The sequence below is a fragment of the Camelus bactrianus genome, chromosome 1, assembly GCF_048773025.1.
Source record: "Camelus bactrianus isolate YW-2024 breed Bactrian camel chromosome 1, ASM4877302v1, whole genome shotgun sequence".
Classification (NCBI taxonomy): Eukaryota; Metazoa; Chordata; class Mammalia; order Artiodactyla; family Camelidae; genus Camelus; species Camelus bactrianus.
In genome coordinates, this window is record NC_133539.1 from 40597227 (window position 1) to 40621127 (window position 23901).

The 23901-nt window shown below is 36.5% G+C and overlaps 2 protein-coding genes across 9 annotated transcripts in view; one reads left to right on the forward strand and one right to left on the reverse strand.

Moving 5' to 3' along the window:
* The window catches only part of COL8A1 (collagen type VIII alpha 1 chain), a 497220-nt gene that overhangs the window by 242645 nt on the left and 230674 nt on the right, over window positions 1-23901 (forward strand). For 2 of the 7 annotated variants that reach the window (XM_045503836.2, XM_045503837.2), the window contains one exon: window positions 15528-15620. The exons of 4 other annotated variants lie outside the window; for them this stretch is intronic. In XM_045503836.2, coding sequence (XP_045359792.1) covers window positions 15617-15620 — 4 coding nt within the window. In that variant the 5' untranslated portion in view covers window positions 15528-15616. Of the gene's footprint in view, window positions 1-15527; window positions 15621-23901 lie in introns of those variants that run through there. One more of the 7 variants, XM_010966406.2, reaches the window with a different exon arrangement.
* Window positions 1-23901, reverse strand: part of FILIP1L (filamin A interacting protein 1 like) — a 268750-nt gene that overhangs the window by 72853 nt on the left and 171996 nt on the right. For both annotated transcript variants that reach the window (XM_010966400.3, XM_074361876.1), the window contains one exon: window positions 23522-23700. In XM_010966400.3, coding sequence (XP_010964702.2) covers window positions 23522-23700 — 179 coding nt within the window. The remainder of the gene's footprint in view (window positions 1-23521; window positions 23701-23901) is intronic.

Genomic DNA, 23901 nt, shown 5'->3' on the forward strand with positions numbered 1-23901 from the left:
GTGTGTGTGTGTGTGTGTGTGTGTGTGTGTGTGTGTGTGTGTGTGTGTGTGTGTTTGCACGCGCACGCGCGTACACATGTGCTTGCTTTAAAACATTTACCATGTTGATTGGGTGGGTTAAAAAAGAAGCAGGTTTAGTAGAATTACTTACAGATGAAATCCAAAATTGGCTATTAAAGTAATTCTTCTTTTAAAGGTGCATCTTCACAGGCCCCTACAAAGCTTCCTTGACAGCTGCCATCAGAGACGGGGACCCTGGGCTGATTGGATTAGTGACCTGACCCAAAAAAGTATTTGTTTCTGTTCTTACTAAGATGCTTCACACAGAAAACTATGCAGCTATTTTCCAGGCCGAAATAATGATGAAGTTCTTGTCCCTGCTGCTTCATTTGCTTGTACTAATTTGTCCTAAATGAAAAACTCTTCATTTGTAATAGAAAAGTATGGCTTCAAGTAATAGAAAAAAAGCCCAAGCTAATTGAGATTATCAAGATCTTTGGCCAGGAAAAAGTAACTATTGAGATATGCATCTTGTTTTTCCAAGCAAATGCTCCTACTTCAGAATCTGAGTGGGCTTTAATCTGTTTACCTGGCTTGAGTTGCCCAGTTTTCAGACAAGCACTCCACATCACTGGCAGCAGTGAGTGTGATGAATGTTTTTGTTATTATTGCTCTTAATGATAAGTCTGTGGTTTTTATTGTCACTATAAAGAAATATCTGTAAGAACTATAAACCAGATTGTTTCACCATTAGAATGTGCTTATTTTGTTATTTCCATCATTTGCTAGTATTTTTGTTCCTAATCTTGGAATAGATCTTTTAGTAGGAAGAGAAAAACATTGCTTTCCAATCAAATATTTATAATAATCACTGTAAGTGGTAGAATCTGCCTAGTAAAAATTTATTTAGTTTCTATCAAGGCAGTTGTTTTTGCACTGGTGTATTTCAATGACCAAATTAAAATAAGACTTTTAAAAAATAAATTTAACATGCTCCTTTAAAATAGGATATTCCATTAAAAGGTCAAAGAGCCTTCCAAACATTAATTTTTGTTAGTTTGACATCTTCCTATTCCAAACTTCGGAAGCCTAGAGGTTTCTGTACTTCTGCAGTTTTCCTTTTCTTTCTGGCTGCTCCTTGCTGCGTGGTCAACCTGAGATTCATGCTTATTTTAACTCCCCATCATTGTCTGTAGTAACTACCTCTTCCTTGCCTCCCATGCTCACTTGTCTTCTCTGGGACTTGGTTCTATTCATCCTCTCTTGTTCCAGCATCTTTCAGTCTCACTTGGCCCTTTCCCCTCAATTTCACTGTTTCTACAAGTGACCATTCTCTCTCTTCCCTTCCCATCCCTGAGGAACTTCCTGAGAGAAGATCACCACACTCAATGTGTCTACAGCCTCATCACACTCTTTGGTTCCATCAAATCTGCTTTCAGCACCTGCCATTCTGATGAAATTAATCTCTCAGAGGTCATCGGTGACTTCATCAGATCCAACAGGTTTCATCCTCTGCTATTTCTCTAGGCCAGTTAACACAGTTAACTACCTCCCCACTCCTTGAAATTCTACCTTTGGCTTCTGAGGCACTGGACTCTTTAAATTCTCTTTCTATATCATAGACTGCTTCTTTTCTATGTTCCTTAATGGCTTATTCCCCTTCTCTTACCCTCTGAATGCAGGCACTTGCTAGAATGGTGTAGCCCTTCGCTTTCTGTATTACTTCCTTCTAGGTACTCGAATCTATTCCTATTGTTTCAACTTTCCCCTCCATGCTAGAACTCCCAAATCTCTATCATTAGCCACTGCTTGCCTGAATTCTGTCTGTCCCCTGTATGCAGTTTCTCCTAGATGTCTCATCAGTTTCTCAGGTACGACATTTCAGAGCAAACTCATGCACCTCTCCTAGCCTTCCAGTTGCTGGTGTTAGGACAAATCTTCTTGTCACCAAAGCTCATCACAGTTGCTCAGTCCAGTTGCTCTTGCATCCTTGGAATGTATAGCATACCTCATTTTACAACTTATAAGCACTATTTTTCCATTTTTCTCTCTTATTGAGGTATGGTTTATATATATTAATGTGCACAAATATTAAATGTACAGATTGATGGGTTTTTACATTTGTATATTCCTGTGTAAACACTATCCAGAATATGTCCAACTCCACAGCAGGCCTCCTTTGTGCCACACTCCAGTTGATATCCACTTCTTCCTGGGCAGTAACCACCATTTTGACCTCTATTGTCATAGTTTAATTTTGCTGTTTTAAACTTCATGCAAGTGGACTCCTATATTAATGGAAATTCAACTTAATGTAAATGGAATTTATTTTGCCACTAGAAATGTAGGCAAGTTTCAGTTGCTCCACTTCTTCATCAATACTTGATGTTATCCTCTTAATTTTACCCTTTCTGGTAGAGTTGTAATGGTATCATTATAGCTTTAATTTGCACTTCCCTGATGATTAATAATGTTGAACTCTCTTTTTACATACTTATCCTCTTTCATGAAGTGCCTTAAGTCTCTTCCTTTTTTATATTGGGTTGCCAGTCTTTTTTTAAGTTGATTTGTAGGGGTCCTTTATATATTCTGGATGTTAGTCTTTTGTTGGTTATGCATATGCAGGTATCTTCTCCAAGTCTGTGGCTTGTTTTTTCATCTAATTATTATTGTTTGATTAATAGAAGTTATTAATTTTAATAAAGTCTGATTATTAATCTTTTATGATTGGTGCTTTTATGTCCTTTTCAAGAAATCTACTCTTTTCAAGATCATGACAATAAACTGAAGCACAGAAAGGTTAAGTGGTTTGCACTAAGATTGCGGCAGACTTAGTTGTCTTTAAAACATCAATTGGCTTTTTCCTCTTGGGCATATAAGGCTGCCCAACCAGACATTTCTAGCTTTTCCTATATTGAGAAATGGCTATGTGAGTTTGGATCGGATCAGGGGAATGTGAATGAAAAAGATAGTCATCTCTAAGTTGAAAGCAAAATGCATTTCATGTATTTACCCTTCTTTCCAATGCTCTCCATCCCCCATGCATTGTATCAGACACATGGTAGGGTTTCAGCTTTGATCATGCAAATGAAGACAACAGTCTGAATGATCTCAAGAAGCAGAGCTCATTTAAGTAATATTTTGAGTTATTTACATAATAAAGGTAGCTCAAATGCTACCTTTTTCATGAAGCTTAATCCTGGCCTCCTAATTAATGCTCACCTCTTTTTCCACCACCTGCCTGCTTTTCTGCTCCTGTTTGGCCTAGTGCCTTGCACATGGTAAGCACTCAGTAAGTAATTTGAAATAAATGAATAAATAAACTGGACACTAAGTGATTTTTCAGGAACTAAAACTGTATATTTAATATTAAGAAATGTTCATTGGGTCACGTAATGAGTGTAGCCTAGCTGGAAATTTAAGCTCTCCCCATTGGTTCTATGCCTTCTCTTTGGTGAGGTTCTGACTCAGCAGTTCTGATTCAGCAGATTTGCTGTGCTATATCACTTTCAGCTTCCATAACACAGCCCATGCAACTGGCTATCCTGATACTAACTGCTGACATAGTGTGACCATGACCTCATTTGACCTTTTAGCAAACGAGACCTTTCTGACTGCTATGTAGTGAAAAGAAGTTCACATGGAAAAAGAGGTGCTATTTTCTATTCAAAGCCTATGATTTGACGTAGGCAACTATGTGACAACAGGCTTCACTTGGGTTCCTTGGCACCTTAAAAGAACATTTAAACCATATTTGAGATGCCACTGTGTTCCTATCTCTGGATGCCGCAATTGAAGGTTCTAATTCAGGGTATTTGGGGTTAGGCCCAGAAATCTGCACTTTTAAATAGGTTCCCTGGCAATTCTGATGATCATTTACTTAATTTTGGGAACCACTGACAGAGGAAGGTTAAGAGCTCAGATTCAGGAGTCAGACATGAGTTCTAATTCTTCTCTATAATTGTTAGCAGTGTAATTTTGGGAAAGTTACATAAGGTCCTTAAACTTCAGTTTAGTTTTCTGAATATTATCTGGATAATAACAGTATCTACTTTAAAAGATTGTTATGAGGATTGCATGAGGTAATCCATCACGTATGCTTAGCACAGTGGTTGACCTAAACATTCAGTAAAATATAACTATTGTTGTTACTATTAATATTATCACTAATTATCAAGTTCCTTATAAGGGATCTTTGTTTTGTTTGGGGGTACAGTATAAAAAATAGAATCTACTGTCTTTTCAGAAAAAAAGACTCATGTTGTATGTGGGTGTGTATGGTCTTTTTCATAATGGGGTTCTTAGTTTCAGGGTTTCATTAAAGTTCTATGTGGGCTTACTCTGACTCTAGTTTCTCTTCATGAATAAGCTACCAGTTACCACTTTTTTTTTTTTTAATTACTGAGGGGCTGAAATTTTGCTGTGTGTGTGTGTGTGTGTGTGTGTGTGTGTGTGTGTGTGTGTGTGTATAAGTGTAAGTATGTGTAAGGAAGAATTACAAGGAAATGCTTACCTGGAACATTTAAGAACGGAATGTTCTATTGAAGCATTTCTTACACAAGTAGATAGTTAATGTGTAAAAATTTAGGTAAAAGCTGTAAATAAAAGAAATGCAGAAAGCCACCTATTTTAAAACCTGGTCTCTCTATAAAATTCTCTATCTCGTTCAACATCAGAGAATAGAGCAGAGGTAATCTGAGCTAGGGTTTGGTGGTGCTGCCTACAAAATAAAGTGAGTTTTGGTGTGTGTGTGTGTGTGTGTGTGTGTGTGTTGATATATCCATGGAGGAGTGATGTGGAATCCTTGGAGTAGGACTAGGAGTAGAGAGAGTCACAGTATCAAAAAGTTTCAGAACCACTCCCTTGCACCCTAGTTATTTGTTATAAATTTACTCCCAAGGCTAACAGTAAATAATTAGAAGTTAAATTCTGGAGCAAAAGCTCCCTTTCATGGCAAGAGCAAGATTTCTTTTAGGTAAAGCAGAAGCTCTCCAGAACAAGAGAATGGGTAGATTCACCTGAAGAGTCTTCTTTGCGTGTAGAAGTAATACTTCTACCTGGCTAAGAATAGGTTGTCAAAAGAGGAATATGCCATTGACCCATGAATGACACAGGGTTAGGAGTGCTGACCCTCCACACCATAAAAAATCGCCGTATAGATTTATAGTAGGCTCTCTCTACACATGGTTCATGTGTTATTTGATGACTTTCATCTACATGGATTAAAAAGTCCATCACACCACAAATTTTAGTTAACTCATAATAACATTGTTGCTATCGGTTCTAGTTAATTTAGTTAACTTTGACTTCTGTTTTGCCGCATTTTGGTTCTATTTGCATTCAGCTACTTATTGAATTCTCAAATTGCCTGGAACGTAGGTAATGAGAGTCATGGTCTACAACTCTTTCACTTTGATGAACTCTTCACAGAAATCATTTATCACTGTCAGCAAAAACTGTCGTCTTTTGACCAGAGATAAGAAATTTCAGTTCTTGGGGTAAGATGCGTATTTAGAGCTAAAATTTTAGTTAGAAATAAGGTTGACTGGTTAACAGTTAAGGGCTTCATTTTGGGGTCAGATTACCCTCATTGCTCTTTCAGATATTAGACATTTTTAGTTATCCAGAACCCATGGAATTCTTAGTATACTGAGTTGGTTTATATGTAATTTCTACTCTTTTACTCATATGAACTTAAATCTTGTCTAAAAACCTATATGGATTTCAGAGGCTTAGAGAGGATTAAAAAGGCTATAAAGTTTTAAATAACTTCATCCAGTGAGCATGTTTACCTAACTGTGTCATCAAACTTCTCAGTTTTCTGGTTAGAAAACCGGTTTGGGATAGGCTGACTCACACTGTCGACTGATAGAATGCAAACACATTCAGAATTCTCCTGGCGAGACTACTGCAACAAAAACAGAGTTCTGTGAGCTTTTAGAGGTGAAGTGTTTCATTTCTCTAATAAATCTTCCTATCACTAAGAGCTTTCAAAATAAACAAACACATGTCTTCACAGTTGTTAGGTGCTGGGTGAGGTGACCTAGGCATACTGCTATATTCACTACCTCCTTGCCACTCTTAAAGGAAATAATCTTTAAAGGTAATCTGGGAAATATTAGTAGTTAGCCCTTGGGTTGATAAAAGTGAAGGTCTGTAATTCAAAATATCCCCATATGTGAATAAACCTTTTACTTGGTTTATATTTTACTTTTGATCCATAGATTTTAAATTATTTATGCAAGTGATTGTCCATATTTTTCTCAATTAGCCCTGTACAAAGAAGGTAGTAGGTAGAAAATATTTCTGTCCATTTTGCAGATGGAAACATCAGGCCAGAACTGAAGTGTTGTTGTTGTTGTTGTTTTAATCAAGTTTGCTCAACAAATTGGGAACCAAACTCAAAAGACTGCCAGAGACAGTGATATTTCCTCAGTAAGTTTAGCTGAGTAGCTCTTTTTAAGGATGAAGGAATGGAGGTTGGAATATTTTCTTGTTAGCTCAGGGTACAGTCAAAATAAATAGATGCTCCTGTTCCTTTCTCTTTTCTTAGTTAGTTATATCTCAGTGCTATTTATCACATGTTGCTGTAATTAGCCAATTTTAGGCCAAGCAAAAGGGATTAGGTAGCATATTATACACCCGCTTGTCCCTTCCTGGGATTTAGGATGGAATAAGATTGATTTTCCCATTTACTTAAGCTAAATGAACATGTACTTCTCCAATTCCACTTTACTGCAGAGGTTAAGTCTTTATCAGGAAGTTGTACAGCTATGGGTAACATTACTGAAGAGCCTTGCCCTCTTTGGTGTGTTACTTATAACAGTAGTTTTCTGGGTGGTGTTGTTAATATTATTATTGTTATGTTCTTTCCATATTTGACTCTGAACACATTTAACACAGTGCTTTGTGTATGCTATAGGTTCTCTGACAAATCACCCATGGCAAGTTGAGATTTTTCTGCATGACAGATTTCTCTTGGGTTCAGGATAAAGGGGAATCCTGGGGTAACAGCACACAGGATCTGTACGCCCTGGCCCTAACCTACTCATACTCAACAGAGATTTAATTCCACAGACTTGTCTTCTTTATTCTTTTATACCTGTGGGTATAGTTTTCTTCTTGGATTACCCTTTCCTCTCTTCTCTGCCTAGTAAGAGTCTACTCAGCCTTCAAGATAATTGCTCCCTGCTGGGATGCCTTCCCATACCCTCCATGCAGAACTAATCCATCCCTCATATGGGATCCCTGAGCGCTCTGTACGTGCCTTCATTGCAGCCCACAACTAATTACCTCATCCTACTTATGTTTTCTACTAGGACCTGAAAGACAGGATCCACATCTTATTCTTTGTTTTGTTCCTAGTTCCTAGTTCCATCCATAGTGTTAGGTTAAATGAATGTCACATGAGTGAGTGAATAGATGATAGATATCCTAATTTTCTCTTTTTCTTCCCCCCATATAGAACAAAAATGCTTCTCTTTTTTTTCCTCTCAGCAAATAATTATTTGCCTTGGGTCATTTCCCTTTGGGATATCCCAATTAGTCTATTTCCAGGTCTCTATCCTTTGGTTCCTGAGTATGATCTGGCATTAAAAGCCCTTCTTTGTACAGTTTTAAGAAAGCAGCTAACCCATATCTCATGAGAAATATCCATTATCATTAATAGTTTTGTATCTATCATGTTGATCACTGAGATCAATCAAGTTATATCCATACGGACCTTTCAGTTTTGTTGAGCCATGAAAAGGAATGAAGTGCTGATACACGCTACAACATAGATGAACCTTGAAAGCATTATGCTCAATGAAAGAAGCCAGATACAGAAGGCTATATATTGTATGATTTCATTTATATAAAGTGTCTAGAATAGGCAAATCCATAGAGACAGAAAGCAGATTAATAGAGTTTTTTTTTGAGGGGAGGGGAAATGGAGAGTGACTGCTAATGGACACAGGGTTTCTTTTATTGCCAGATAGTAAGTAGTCCATTGCATGGTTATACCACAACTTTGTTTATCCATTCATCACTTGATAGGCATTTGATTTGTTTCTACTTTGGCTATTTTGAATAATGTTGCTATGAACATTCATGTGTAAGTTAAGGAAGATGTACGTCTTCCTTTCTCTTGGATGTATACCTAGGAGTGGAGTTGCTAGGAGTGTCATGTGGTAACTTTATGGTTAATTGTTTGAAGAACTGACAGACTACTTCCCAGAGTAGCTGCATCATTTTACATTCCATTAGCAGTGTATGAGGGTTCCAATTTCCCTGCATCCTCACCAACACTAGTTATGATCTGTCTTTTTTATTATAGTCATCCTAGTGGGTGTGCAGTAATATCTTGTAGTTTTGATTTATATTCTCCTGATGGCTAATAATACTGAGCATCTTTTCATGAGCTTATTGTCCATTTGTATATGTTCTCTGGAGAACTGTTATATAAAGCCTTTGCCAATTTTTTAATTTGACTTGTCTTTTTTATTGTTGATTTTTAAGAGATTTTTATTCTGGATACAAGCCCCTTATCAGATATAGGATTTGCAGATATTTTCATTCATTCTGTGGGATGACTTTTTACTTCCTTGATGATGTCCTTTGAAAATCAAACATTTTTAATTTTGATATTGTTTGTCTAGTTTATTTGCTTGTTTTTTGTTACTTTTGCTTTTGGTGTCATATCTAATCAATGTCACGAAGATTTATGCCAATGTTTTCTTCTAAGAGTTTTGTCATTTTAGGCCTTATATTTAGGTCTTTGATCCATTTTGAGTTAAATATTGTATCGTGAGATATAGGATCCAACGTTATTCTTTTGCTTGTGAATATCCTGTTGTCCTAGCACTACTTGTTGAAAAGACTGTTCTTTCCCACATTGAATTGTCTTGGCACACTTGTTGAAAATCAGTGGACCAGCAACATGACAGTTTATTTCTGGACTCTTAATTCTATTCTGTTGATCTATTTCTGTGTTGTATCCTTTTGCCAGTACCACACTGTCTTGATTATTGTAGCTTTGTAGCAAATTTTGAAACTGGGAAGTATCAAACATCCATTTTTGTCCTACTTTTTCAAGACTGTTTTGACTGTTCTGGGCCACATAAATTTCCGTATGAATTATAATCAGCATATCAACTTCTGCAAAGAAGTCATCTGGGATTTTAATAAGGATTGTGTTGGATCTCTAGATCAATTTGGGGGTATCACCAGCTTAACAGTATTAAGTCTTTTGATTCATGAGCATGAGATGTCTTGCCATTTATTTAGGTCTTCTTTAATTTCTGTCAACAATGTTTTGTAGTTTTCAGAATATTAATCTTACACTTTTTTTTTGCTTTTAATTTATTCCCAAATGTTTTATTTCTTTTTGATGCTATTGTAAATGGAATTATTTTCTTGATTTAATTTTTGGTTTGCTCATTGCTACTGTATAGAGATAGAGTTGATGTTTTTATACATTGATTATTTTATATCCTGCAATCTTGCTGAGTTATTAATTCTAGAAGGTTTTTTCGTGAATTCCTTAGGATTTAATTATTACTACTATTATCATTGTATTAGTTTAACTTTCAAAATAAAAATGTTCTGAGATTGTACATCTTTTCTAAAAGGCAAAGCATTGGTTTTATTTTATTTTGTAGGATGGTATGTTAGCTATTTTATCTGTGCCTAGATCTCAGTTTTTATGATGGATCGATGTGCTACTTTATCGTCTATCTTTATTTTGTGTTTTGAAGAGAAACTTTATTTCACCTACAAGCTACATTAGCATATGTTAAAACTATTATCTGTTGAGATTTATAGTCTTATTGTAAAACTTACAGTAATTTAGAAAAGAAAAAAATTCTGTCATTTTCTCTGAAAGAAGAAGGTGACCATAGATGTTAATGACTCACAGGTTCATAATAGTTTTACCTTTTATTTTGCTTTATTTCTAATTCCCCAGAAAATTTCTAGGGACATTTTGAAGTTCATGAACCATGTCGTGTTTCCTGCAATGGCAGTGCCCTGTCCAAAAAACAGCTTCCCTTATATTCGGGAGAGCCTAAAGAAAGTGTATGTGGGCTTTGCTTTTGGAATTCTGTTACCTTTGATTCTTCTGGGGTCACTTTGTTATCTTCATCAGGTGACTACAGCAGACATTTCATTTGAACTGCAGGAGCTGCTGCTCTTGGATCAAATCCCTGCTTCTGTTGACTTTACAGCCCTGTCCTGCTAGGAGATCTGAAGACCTCTGGGGAAGGTACTAACAAGTATGTAGGTGGGGTCTGTGGACCTGACTCTAGAAGTGTTATCTCAGTGCTATTCCCTTCCCCCCATCCCCACTAGTCTTCTGTGTTGTCTTTAGGGTCCTACATAAAGGATTCTTTTCTTGTGGGTTTTAGTTCCTTATTGTACAGAAAAACAAAAAAAAAAACACAAAAGTTGTGATGTAATGAGTAATCTGTGTCTGAGAGAAAGTTGGAATTAAGATGCATCTGAAGTTATTGAGAGTCAATTTTCTGAACAATATTTAATAGCAAAAGAAAAGAAAGAGAAGAAAAAGAGAATAGGATCTAAAGCCCATACATGGGGCCTGGCCAAATGAATTGCATCCATAAAATGAGATAATATGCAGCTACCTTTTTTTTTTTTTTTTTAAGATAGGAGGAGTACAGTATGATTTCCTTTATGAATTGCTGGTATATACATACAGTACTTTTTTAGAAATACACACAGAAAATTATTAACTATGGGTTACCTTGGGAGAGCAGGAAGTGAGGTGAAGTGAGAGGAAGGTGTTAATTTTCATTTTATACTTTTCATTTAAATTTTCTAACTATTTTCATGTGTTATTATTTGTTCACTTAATTGTTTTTTATTTATTTTAAACACTTATGTAAAAGTAGAGATCATAGTATAATGATATATAAGTATATGTGTCCCTTATGCAGCTTCAATAATTATCAACTCTTAGCCAGTCTTGTTTTTTCTGTACCACCCTACTGAAGAGTAGCAGAATATACCACCCCAAAATATGTCTCTTTAGCATAAGGGTTATTTTCAGCTGATTATTTTGATTAAAAGCTGGTGCAGAAGAGTTCTGAAAACAAGAAATTTTTGAAAGGGAAATTTACATTTATGAAGGAAACTCTATTTGTAAAGGTGTGTCTCTCTCAGTACCAGAAGGATGACTAAATCATAAGAGAATCTTACCAGCTGAGAAGGCACCAACTTAAATCTGCATATCAACTTTACCCTTGCTTTTTCTGGTAACTTCCTATAACTGGCTGTCCCCTTCCTCACTCCCTACCGCCTTTCTCTCTTTTGTCTTTAGCTGAAGACGGTATTTAAGGTCCTGGTTTATGTCATGTCATAGAGTTACTCACTTTCTCTGGGTGTCTCCCATGTATACATGAGGTGTACATGTTGATAAACTTCTGTTAGGTTTTCTCTTCTTAACCTGTCTTTTATTACAAGGAGCCTCAGCCAAGAACTCAGAATGATACAGGGAAAACTATTTTTCCTTTCCATACTATTTTCCCCAGTCCAGATTATTTTGAAGCAAATTCCAAGCATCCTATTGTTTCATTTTGGAATTTTTTCAGAATATGTCTAAAAGATAAGGTTTCTTTTTAAATACACATCACAGTACCATTAGCATGTCTAAATACTAGTAATAATTCTTCCATATGGTGAAATACCCCAGTGTTCAAATTTCCCTGATAATCATTATTATCTGTTGTCTCTCTTTCTCTCTCATAATGTCTTCAAATCAAGATTCAAGTAAGATCATGCTTTGCACTTTATAGAAATGTCTACATTTCTTTTAACTTATAAATTTCCCTCTGTATTTTCCCCCTGCACATTATTTGTTAATGAAACCAGGTTGTTTGTTGTACAGAATTCTCATAATATTTGTTTTGCCTATATACCTGTGTTGTCATTTTACTGTTTTTTGTTTTATGTGCGTGTATTGAACTTGAAGAAATTTAACATCTTTATATTAATTCAACAGTGTAGAAAAGGTAGAAGTTTATATCTATAGGCCAGTATAAAAACGTTTAGAAGCACAAAGAATAACATGTTTCTATTCTTGCCATCAAAGAGCTGGGACCTTTGTGGAGAGTCCCTATAGCTGTTACTACCAGTTATAGTGCTAATGTTAATGACTGTGTTTGGCGAGAGTAATACATTTATTTATTCTATAAATATCCATTGGGCGCTCTCTTCAAGGGGCTAGGGATACAGATAAACAAAACAAGATGTCTCTGCTCTCAAGGAGCTTACACACAAGTGGGAAAGAGAAGGCAGACAAAAAGCCATAATAAACAGGCTTCTCCACCTCACTTCACTGTACTTCCTAGTATTGGTGCCCAGTGCTTATCCTTCTGATTTGGTACACATCTTCTGTTATAAGATTCCAGAGAACATTGGTCTTCTTTCCTTACCATACATATCCTGTTCTCCAGAGCTGGACTCCTGAAGTCTGGCTTTTTCATATCTGGATCAATTGTGTCATAGGGCCTATTTCTTATTTATTGGTGGTATCTAAGTAATTATTTAGAAAGCTGACTAGGTGGGCTTGAGCTTTGCAAGTTTTTAAGGTCTCCACCATTCCCTGTTCTGTACATCCAGCCTGTTCCTTTCATTTACCCTGCCCTGCTGGCCCCTAAAGGTATTGGAGGTTGCAACCCCCTCCTCCACCATACCCTTTTATGTTTCAGGTATATTTTAAATGAAAATAATTGTTAATGAATACAGCATCTGTGAGCTAGTTTGAATTGGCTATCATTTAATGAAAGCAGAATTCGAACATTGTTTCTGAAACATTTTGGAATGTGGGTTCATCTGAATTTTCTAATTGTACATTTGTACTTTTTTTCTCTCCCCCCGATCCCCACCTTTGTATGGTATATCTGAAATCCAGAGAAACTAACAGGTTTCTTTGCATGATTTGGTGGGTTGTGAGCACTCAGCCATGGTACAAGAAAAGTTCATTTTGAAGCCACAAACCTCTTTGGATTCCTGATGTTTCATTCTGGAACTGGAAATGGGGACTGAGTGACTGCCTCACATATTTCCCTAACACAATAAAATCAATGAGAAAAAAATAGAGGCCTATTCAGAGGAGATAGGAAGGCATATTTCAAGATGAAACACTTCCAGTCTAGAGGAGCCTTAAGTTCCTGCTATCCAGAGGTTTTTCAAGATAGAAAGTTTTATCTGATCTGCTCTGCTTTGTTATTATTGGGGCATGCCTCACTTAGATTTCAGCACAGGTGAAAATTCAGGAGTGATTTTTTTCCCCTTCCAACATTTTTGTTATTTTGTGTCTCTTACTTTGTTTATTGATAAAAATCTTAGCCTTCAAAGGAATGATGAGAATAAGCCACTGAATTCTTCTGCGTGAAGAAGCTGCGAAAGTTTTCCCCCTACGTCTCTACAAATAAACATATTAAAAAATACCATTCATTTAATCTAAATGCTGTCCTAATGCCTTAATGCTATTATGTTTGAATGTATGGCTATAGAATAGCTGGAGTGTTTTTGAGTAGATTATTAGCTAGAGTTTTGATTAATCAACAAATCTGTTTAGAGTGGGAAGTAATTTGACATAAAGCAAATGAAATATGTGCCCCACAGAGAAATGTTCTTAATTGCCAGTTATATTTGGTCCTCACTATTGGTACTACTGGTAAATATTGGATTTTAAAACCTCTCTAATACCTTTGAAGGAAATGTTTACTAAACAGTGTTGTGACAGCCACATGTGATTCTCTTTTTTTCCACATTTTTCCTTTACATATATCTATCCCAGTGTTTGTTATGGCATGAAATGCTTTGAATGTCATATTTACTCAGAACAAAAAATGCATGATGTAAAGTGACAACTATGAGTTTGAAAGTACTTATTTTGAAGAGAACACGTACTCAGCCTCATAAATCCTGCAAATATGTTTCAACATCTTCTGAAGATGTAAACTACCTGTTTAGCAGGCATCTGAAATATTTCATGCTGTCATTGAGAAATACATGGGAAAATGCTATGGGCACAAATGTAGTGTGCATGATTAATAGGGAGGATATGTGAGGAAATGAGAGTTGGCAAGTAGAAGCTAATTTAAATAGGAGAAATTGGTGTGGAAATCTCATGTACATCTAAACAATGAAGTTATTTAAGGGGGAATGTGACAAAGTGAACTCTGGTTTTCTCAGTGTTAAACAATTCAAACTTACCAGGACTATGTAAGGCCAGTACGATAAGCATTATGAACAATTTCCGAATTCGTCATGTGGTGGGAAAGGCGAGCCAGGATCCTGAATTTGGACTCTACAGCTTGTATGGGATTGTACAGAGCAGGGAGATTTTAGACCTTTTAGAGAAAGAGTAACAGAAGCAGTGTTTTGAAAGACCAGTGATGGTAAGCCATCAAAACCTGAATTTGATGGGGAAAAGGAAATATACTGAAATTATATTAACAATGGAAAAATATACTTTCAAGAAAATATTATGTTTAAGTATCTTTTTGATGATATGTTAGAGTTGTTTTGTTTTTTAGAAGTAATACATCTCTAAAATTAAAGCCCAAGGCAATGGGAAAATCTGATTCATGTTACTAACATTCATTTTACATACTTTTTAACATCATATCATGCTTTAAATAAGGTCACATTCAAGATTAGTCCCGGGCAAAGTTATAAAGTAAGAAATGGGTCCTCTCCTTTGTTGCTAATGGTAGTATAGTCTATTAATAGAACATAATTTAGCTACAGTTTTCAAAACCCTTTAAAGTTTTATAACTTTTGACCCAGCAATTTCACATCTAAGAATTTATTCTAAGGCAACAATCAGGAAGGTGTAAAAAGTGACTGGAGTATTCATCATGGTGTTCTTTATGAATGAGAAAAAGTGGAAGGAATCTAAACACCCACAAAAGGGAATCTGTTAAATAAATTACATCTATATGATACAGTAGTATTCACGGACTTAAAAATTATGGTGTAGAGGAGTAGTTGGTGATTTAGGAAAATGTTCATGATGTTTTTTGTTAGTGAAAAAATAGGATATAAAAACTGTGTGAAGTATGAATTGAGAGGGTTGTTTTTAGCTTTTTTTGTAATTAATGTTTCTGATTTTTTTTTTTAACTTTAAAATCCCATTTTTTGGGGTCATTCTCTCCTTTAGTGCCTTGATAAAGGTCCCATCCTCTTTTATAGTTGTTCTCTTTAGGATGGTCCCAAAGCTCTCAAGCTTATTCAGCTTCTCCTATCAAAATTGACTCATTTTATATTATATTCTCCAAAACTGAGCTAAGTAAAGAGAACTAATCCGAAGCTAATTTATGAGAAGATATTGATGGGAAAATAATAAATTAAGATGTAACATTTTCCTACATTTCAGTCATTTATTCAACAAATATTTATTATGCTTCTCCATGCTCTTGGCCCTCAAAAGGAATTATGAACAACAACAAAAATAATAAAAGTAAATCCACTTACCTTATTATGGGAATATTTGATTTTTTTTTTTACAATCAATTTAGGCAAGAAGATATGATTAGTTTGGGGATCTTGTGGCAGTGGCAGGCCCAAGGAGCAGTGGAGTCTTTTGGTGCACTTAAAAACCATCATTATGGGTGAGTCTCAATTTTGAGTATGTGGTATGCTGTCCTCTTCATAGTATCATTGCGTTTTCATTTTTGTTTATCTAAAAGGAATGATTTCTAAAAGGGGGAAATAGGTCTCCATGGTTTAGGAAAAAAAGTTATTGAGTATTAGTTACTCTAGTGTCTAGCTTGGTGTTACAGTGTTAGATCATTAGGACATTCAGCAAAACCCCTACTCTGAAAGAAATAAGCTACAACCAGGAGTATACAACAGTCCTTCATTTGTGCTTCCTCTGTATTCTCAGTTGTCATCACACCTGTAACACAACATTGCACTTGTTTTTGAGTCTATGTTCCCCACACTGAGGGGTATGCCCCTTGAAAGCTCTCATTCATCATCACATCCTTAGCACCCAGCATAGGGTCCAATTAAATGCCTTCTAAGCAATTCATAAAATGCCCAGTGGTGTGGCACAGAGTATGCAAATGAACTACTTTGAAGAAAGATGCTAATGCTTACTGAGTGTCAGATACCATGCTTAGCACTTTCTATGCTTTATATAATTTAGTAATTGAGAGAACCTGTGAGATCCATATCATTTTTTTTAACAGATGGTGAAACTGAGGCTTATAGAAATTAAGTACTTTATTCAAGGTCATATAGCTAGTGGGACCAGATGAAAAGGTGGGACCATGGTTCAAACACTTGTTCTAACTCCAGAGTCTATGCTTTTTAGCTTTGATACCCTGTGCCCTTCCAATGAAGGGCTTTCTGTGCAGTGATATTTACTCATCACTTGTGCCAGGCATCTCTCATTCTCATGGCTGGCCAAAGCTGTTTGGCTTCTTCTTCTAATGAGGGAATAATATACTTGCCAGGAAAGTTTACCTGCAAGCTACAAATCCAGGATACAGCTTAATTCTAATGTTCCACCTTGATTTCCATTTATGAGGCAAAATTTTCCATTTTGATATGGTTTAATGACTCTTCTTCCTTTTTATATTTTATAGTCAGATGGAACAAAAGTTTGAGGTTGCCTTTCCACATTCAATGGTCTTTGGCGTCCTGTTTTATAGGGCTGTTAAGCTAGTAGCTATGAGCCAGTTAGGTTTATTTATTCAGTGCTAACTGTATGTCCTTCATTCTCCTACTGCTATGCTGGCTGTTGAATGATTACAGTCCTTAATATTCTTTTTGCCTGACCTTTCATAATGTTGGAATAGCGGTTGTCAGTACCACAGAATGAGCACCTGAGTCCTCTCTGCATTTCATTTATAGATTATTTTATAAAGGGTCTTGTATTTTCCGTTGTATTGTAATTATGTCTTAAATTTCTTTGGACGTCCCACAATACCAAGCATGAGGTGTGAGCGGTTAGTAATGATTCTAGGGAGAATAGCACCAAACATGTTATCAGGAGAGCTAGCTTCTTCTGATCTGTCTCTACTTCTGTTTAGCAGCAAGATTCTGGGATTTCTTAGCTGAAATTTGATGAGCTTCACTTTTCTCGATTCAAAAATTAGATCGGTCTAGATTGCCAGGACTTCTCTAGTTTAAAATGGGGATTCAAAGATCTGTCATTTTTTAATAACTATCTGATAGATTAAATCATTGGCAGAATCAGGAATAGAAAGGATGTAAATTGACCTGGACGTGCAAAGATGACATTAAGTTCAGTTTGGAATATGTGACATTCAAGAAGCAGCAGAGTATACCTAAATCTAGATATCCTTTAAGAATGGAAATACAGACTTGAACTTGAAGTTGGTGGTTGAGGTGCTGTTATTCTCACTGACCTCTTTTTGATAGTGTGGATTAGAATCATAGGCTTGAAGTAGAAGTTACTTATTCATAAGAATCACATAATCACAGATTTTTAGATCTGAAAGAAACATACAAATAATATAGCCTATCCCAGTTGTTTAAAGATTGGAGAAATGGAATTGGCCTAGAGTTGCACACTAGCTGTAGACCAGAGTCCCCTGTCTCCACGTTCCCGGCTCATCCTTCACTGTGCTTGTTAGGTTTCCTTCTAGACTGCTTTTTAACATTTGTAGTATTCTTTTGTGAGGAATAAATTCAGTAATCATTATACATCCAAATACACACCCAAAACTTTTTGTAAAATTTAGCTCAGCTTTCTCGGAAGGAAAAGCAATCAAATAGCGACATCACTGTATCCGAATTTTGACCTCTATAATTAAATGGCGTTGTATGGAAACCGCTGAATTGTGCAGTTACAAGGGTATGGTTTTGTGACATCTGTTGAAAGTTAAGTCATGGTGTACAGTCTTAAATGGGTTTTTTTTGGTATCCTCATGAAATAATTAATCTCTCTGCATCCCTACCCAGATCCTGTATTAGATCTGAGGTATGTGAACACTAGACTGATCACACTGTGATTCTCTATAAAATTATAATATCGAAATATATGTTTGTGGTGGGTCTCCATTTTGTTCTGACAAAGAACTGGATATCCCTGACAAAGGTCAAATGGAGATCTGGCATCCATTTCACTACTTGCAAGACATAGTCTTGAGAATATGTAATACATATAACTCCTTGCCAGAAAACTGAAAGGAAATGATTGCATTTGAGTACAATGTATTCTACAACAATAGTTTAGTGTGCATGAAACTTAAAACTGCTGGCTTTCCAAATATGATTTTTAAAAAGTAGTCTTAGTTTATTTACTTTTTAAAACACCATGCCCACTGTGTTATGCTTCGTGGGATATTCTTAAAAGCTGAGATTTAAGACCGAAGACACTGAAAGTCCTAATGGCAATAGCTGCAAGATAGTGAATTCTCTAGTAAAGTCCTTTAGTTTCATGTGTTTATTGATCTCTCCTGAATGTTTTATTTTCATGATTATTTCATGTTATTATGTTTTTGTACCAAACTGGACCTTTTTTCCTTGCCCATCATTATCTCATAGTGCCCTAAAAGCATCAGTATCAGTGGTGTCTGTGTTTTACACACACACAAATGAGCTGAGGTTTTATGTAGCTGAAGACCACACCCCATCTACCTCCTCTATACCTAGTATCCAGCACAGGACCTGTCATGTAGCAGGCATTTAATTAGTTGCGGGTTTTTATTTTATTTTATTTTTTTGAGTGAATGAATGAATGGCAAGCAGCACTAAATAACTAACTAGTTGGTTAAACTAACTAAAAATTAGATAGATTAATACACTCATTCATTTATATATATTTCAAGGGAGTAGCCAAAACCTCTAGAAAGAAGATTTGATGCTTTTTGAGAGAAGTCTTTGAAAGTAATTCAGTTTGCTCAGTTAGCAGGAGGGTCAACTATAGCTCAGTGTTTCAGTCACCTTTTCTGATGCCAATCTAGAGAACAGGACTGTCATAATAGAAAAGGGTTGATGACAGAAATCTTTCCTTTTAAAATTGCTTCAGCCAAAGGGAAAGGTGGAAACACTTTGTTTTTTACTAAGGACTTAGCTCAAGGTGTGCTCAGGGACCTAAGAGTCCTTTAAAGCCCAAGGACTCTTGAAGATGGGTCCCTGCTCAGTCTCCTCCACAGACCCCTCTGCCCCCCAAGTCTCTGTTCTGTTCAGTCACGCGTCAAGAAATTAATTCTACCTGTGACTCCTTCCTCACTATGTGGCTTTTGAGAAACTACCATTTGAACTCCTGCTTTATAAAATCAGAATATCATTGCTAACCTACTTGGCCAAGATGTTATGAAAAGTAATTTAAGGCTTTAAAAAAAATCCATAGTTGAAGCCACATTTTAATACAGTTGCCATAACGATATTTGTTTCCTACTTTAGTGGCTGTTTCAAAGCCAGAAATGCAGTAATATATATGATTAGTATACATGGTTTGTTTTAGTATTCTAAAAAAGAATGCATGGTTTCAAGAAAAGGAAATTTTTTTTTTCTTCCCAGCCTTTTCCCCCATTGAAACTGAAAAAGAAAAAAAAATTATGCAAGCTTTTTTGAAAGTACAGACAAAATTGGCATTTCACTTATGGGAAAATTTTGCAAAATTGCACAGACTAAAAGTGATTTTTGTTTTGGCTTTCCTGTGAAGCCATCCGGAAAGGCCAAAAATTACTGGCATTGCTTTTGTATAAAACCTTTCACATAGACTCCCCTTGTAATTCAGCCAAATACATAATTCTGGTCATCAGAGACACACATATCCACACATTGGAGCTGGTCAGTGAACAGAAAGTTGTCATGAAATGTGGATATATTATTTTATGGACAGACCAAACTGCACAGATTACAGGGAAGGAAATTTTGCATTAACACACTTGGGAACAGAGTTTCCTGAGCTATTCCCTGCCCCCACCCTCCCTCAGTGGGAAAGCCAATTGTTTACTGATTACGACAAAGACATCACTTGGCAAACATTTTGGCCTTAACTCAATATGTGACATCAGTCTCCTTTAGGGTTTTCCAGATAAAACGAATTCTCCAAAGAAAACACAGAAATTGAGCCCTAGTTTGAAATTCGTTATTACACCCTCTAAGATCTCATGAACTATCTCAATCATATATTTCTTAATTTTTATTTTATTTCCAAGTAGATATTATCTAACACTTATAATACAAGTACTAAACTTTCACAGTATTTTTTCAGAGTTTCAGTCAGATAGTTCCTTATAGCTGTATTCACTCAAATCATTTTTCTGGGGGTTATGATATCTTTCTTTGTTTCTCTGTACTGAGGGTCACTGATTTGGGAGTGACTTACATCACTTTGTTTGAGGAAGGAAGTAAACGTTATTCTTTGACTCCTTAGAACAAATTAGTTGTGTTTTTGTGAGGGGTGGCTGTGTGCTTAAGGGGAAGTGTTCTCATTCAAGTTAGAAGGACCCAGTGGTGGTGTGTATTCTTTCATTTGTGGTCAAAGAATGAGACATGTGAATGGTATTTTACTCTCTTGTGTAAGCACCTCCTTTGTATATATTTACCTGAAATTATTAGAGTTTCCTCCACTTCCTGCTTTGTTAGGTGGTACTCATTTAATACCTATATGCACATGGCCTTAAAGTCAGTGAAAGCCAGCTGTGCCTCAGGAGGCCCACAATCTCCCTGTTAAAGGCAAGAAGGGCTAGTGCGCCAACAATGCCAGGCTATGGGAATGGTGATAAAAAGGGGAAACAAGGGAAGAATTACCTGTGTGTCATGTGAGTAGAGAACAGGTTTACCATTCTAACACCCAAAGAATTCCATCTGGAAGCTTTTCCTGGGCAAACAGAAATAGGTAAATATTCGCATATCTTCTGGAATGGCTAAACAGGGAATGAGAGTCACTCCAGTCATTTTTTTCCCTATTTTTTGGTAATGGTTTGTTATTCTTCATTATTCTTCAAGACAAAAAAATTTTGTGTCCTACATGGCTAAAAAAACATGATCTTTTAAATTCTCCCTCTTAAACTCCTTTGATACCTGTAGAAATACCATCCTTAATACACTGATTTCATGGTGTACAATTTACATTCATTCCCCTAGTTTCCTTTCCCTCTAGCCCACTATCTTTATTCCCACTGCCCTTTTGTTCCGTGTCTCAGTGTTGTTCCTCTTTGCTCTCTCTTGCCATCTGCCTCCCAGCTTTACGGTGTTACTTCTGGATGGCCCTCCTCAGCCTTCCTCCAGAAGATAGTAGAGATACAACTGTGAATATTAGAACTATACCACCAACAGCCCTCCACATTTCCACCCTAAATCTGTATCTTCTTACCTTCTCCCTTAATGTGATTAAGCCCTCTGGGCAGGGACAGCCAGTACCTCTCTGTTCTATAGCAGGCAGCACTCTGACCATGGTCAATAAATGTTCTTAATAATGAGAGATGAAAGGAAGTATCTGTGTTCAACAAGTTAGTGCCAAGTAAGTGTGAAGGCCAAATGAGGCCATGGGTGCCAAACCACAGGGGTTCAAAATAATATTTAATATGCATTGTCTCATTGAATAACTAATCTTACACTGTAATGTCTGAGTCAAATCGTCCCTTGATGCTAGACTTCTTGTGTTCCTTTAATCTGCGCCTGAAGATAACAAGTTCATGAGGGGCAAGGTAACAAAACTCCCTGTCTATGTAGTCAAACCCTTGATGAATGTGGAAAAAGAAACTGGATCTGAGGGCCATTGGTTCTCTGACCAGGTGTCTACCATGAGATGCACTGAAAAGAAATGAAAGTTTGCCATTAGCCTAGCTATTATGTAATTTTGGTTACCTAGCTAAAATATGATTGCAAGTAGTCAGATAAAGCAGTTAAGACTACTTGTATTTTAGAAAAGGGAACTCACAAGTAATTATTTCTTTCTTTGTTTTTCTGTAACTGTTAGCATCATTAGCTCTGTAACTCATAAGAGAAGTATACATGGAATAACAAAAGTGAAATGAAGATCTGGTAAAAATTTGACATTGCTGAGATTGGTTGTTTTCTATCTTTGCATTATCAAAGGAGAGGAGTCGTCGTCCTTTCAATTTAATATAGATGCTCATACTTTCTAAGATGATTCAGAACAGGGGGCCAAAGTGGAGCAAAATAACCTGCTCTCCATATGGTTATAAAATGTTTACCAACCAATTTCTCCCTTTTTGTAGCCAAGCTTTTCAAAATACTGGTTCACATTTTAAGCTTCTATGTTCTCATTACTTATTTATACTTCAGAACGTTGCAATTTTGGCCTCTGCCTTCACTATTTTATTGGAAGGGCTCATTAAGTTCCTCACTGTCTTCCTTGTTGCCAAATCCTGGGACATTTGTTCATCCTTTTCTGTATTATTTGATGCTATCTGACTGCTCGCTCTTTCTTGAAAGTCCTTCCTTGCTTGGTTTCTTTGCTTTCTTTCTGTTCTGGTTCTTCCATTCCTCCACCATTCTCTCTCAGCTTGCTTTCTTAACCCCTTTTTCTCCAGAAGAGCCATCAAGCATTGTTTTCTAGAGTTCCCTTCTCAAAATTCTCTCCCCTCACCACACCAAAACCCATAGCTTCAGCTGTCATGCGCTGCAAATACACAACACTAGCCCGACCTTTTCCCGACCTGTATTTCCAACTATGGATTGTCTCTTTAGACATAATCATTCTCCCCACTGAACATTGAAAAACACCAGGTACTTTCTGCTCAAAATATCTTAAAACAGGACCTCTCCCCTTTTGAACCATCTTCCTCACCAGAAATCCTACAACAACAAAAAGCTGTGCCCCATTCCTGCATTCTATACCTTGGTGAGTAGCCAGGAGTATAACTTCCTGTTTTCCTTACTCTGCTCTCTAGTCTCATTAGTCACTAGTTCATATTGATGATACATCATAAGTATTAGTTTACACCCCATCCTCCATAACCCTGTAGCCACTGGAGTACATACCCGTCCCCAGTTTAAAACTCCTCCTGCCTTTCTTCCATGTTTTCTTAATGGTTCTTTAAGAAAGCATACCTCATCAACTCATTCTCCTCATAATTTGTCCTTTGCTCCTTCTTGCCAACAGTATAAAATCTGACTGCCCGTGGCTAGCCTTTCCTTTTCTCATCCTACAGTTAATACCCGTGCGGTACCCATGTGGAAAGCTTGAGTTCTCTCACTACCCATACTATGGTCTTACCTCTATGCTGTGGCATTATTTCTGCCCTTGTATATAGTTTCCATTCTAGTCTGCATAGGGACTAGACCCCTGTTACCTCCTCTGAACCTTTCACAGGGTGCTGCCTTGCAGAATTAGGTGCCCAGCATTTATGCTTCCTATCACACCCAATTTTTCTTGCATTGTATTGACAGTGTTTTTAAACATATCTTTTCCCTCACTCTGGACTGTGAGATTTTTGAGACCAGTGGCTGTGTCACATGCATCTTATATCCCTGAATCCATGACACAGTGCCAAGCCCATAGTGAGAGGTTAGTAAGGGTTGACAGAATGGGTCATTGTCTTGTCCAAAGTGGCCTTACCTTTCACATTCCTGTTCTAGCAAGCCTATGAATTCATCACTCTTCTCCATGTATTCTTTATGTTTTCTCTTTTCTTCCTCCAATTCTAATATGGTTTGCCTATGAGATTTTTCTACCATTAAAAGCTGTTCCAGGATTCGTCTGTGAGATTCTTTATGCTTTTCCACAACTTTGTCCAGCTACAAAAGAAAATACATTGATAGTCTAAGGATAGATCATTCATAATCCTGCCATCTTTCACTCTTAGAAATGTCCAAGTTTTGGTGATTTAATTCAACAGTGGGTTTCTAATTTCCTTATTTATCTTATATTATTAATCTTATTAACTGATAACTTTGATATGTTTCAACACAAATATAAATCTTTTTACTGTCATCAGT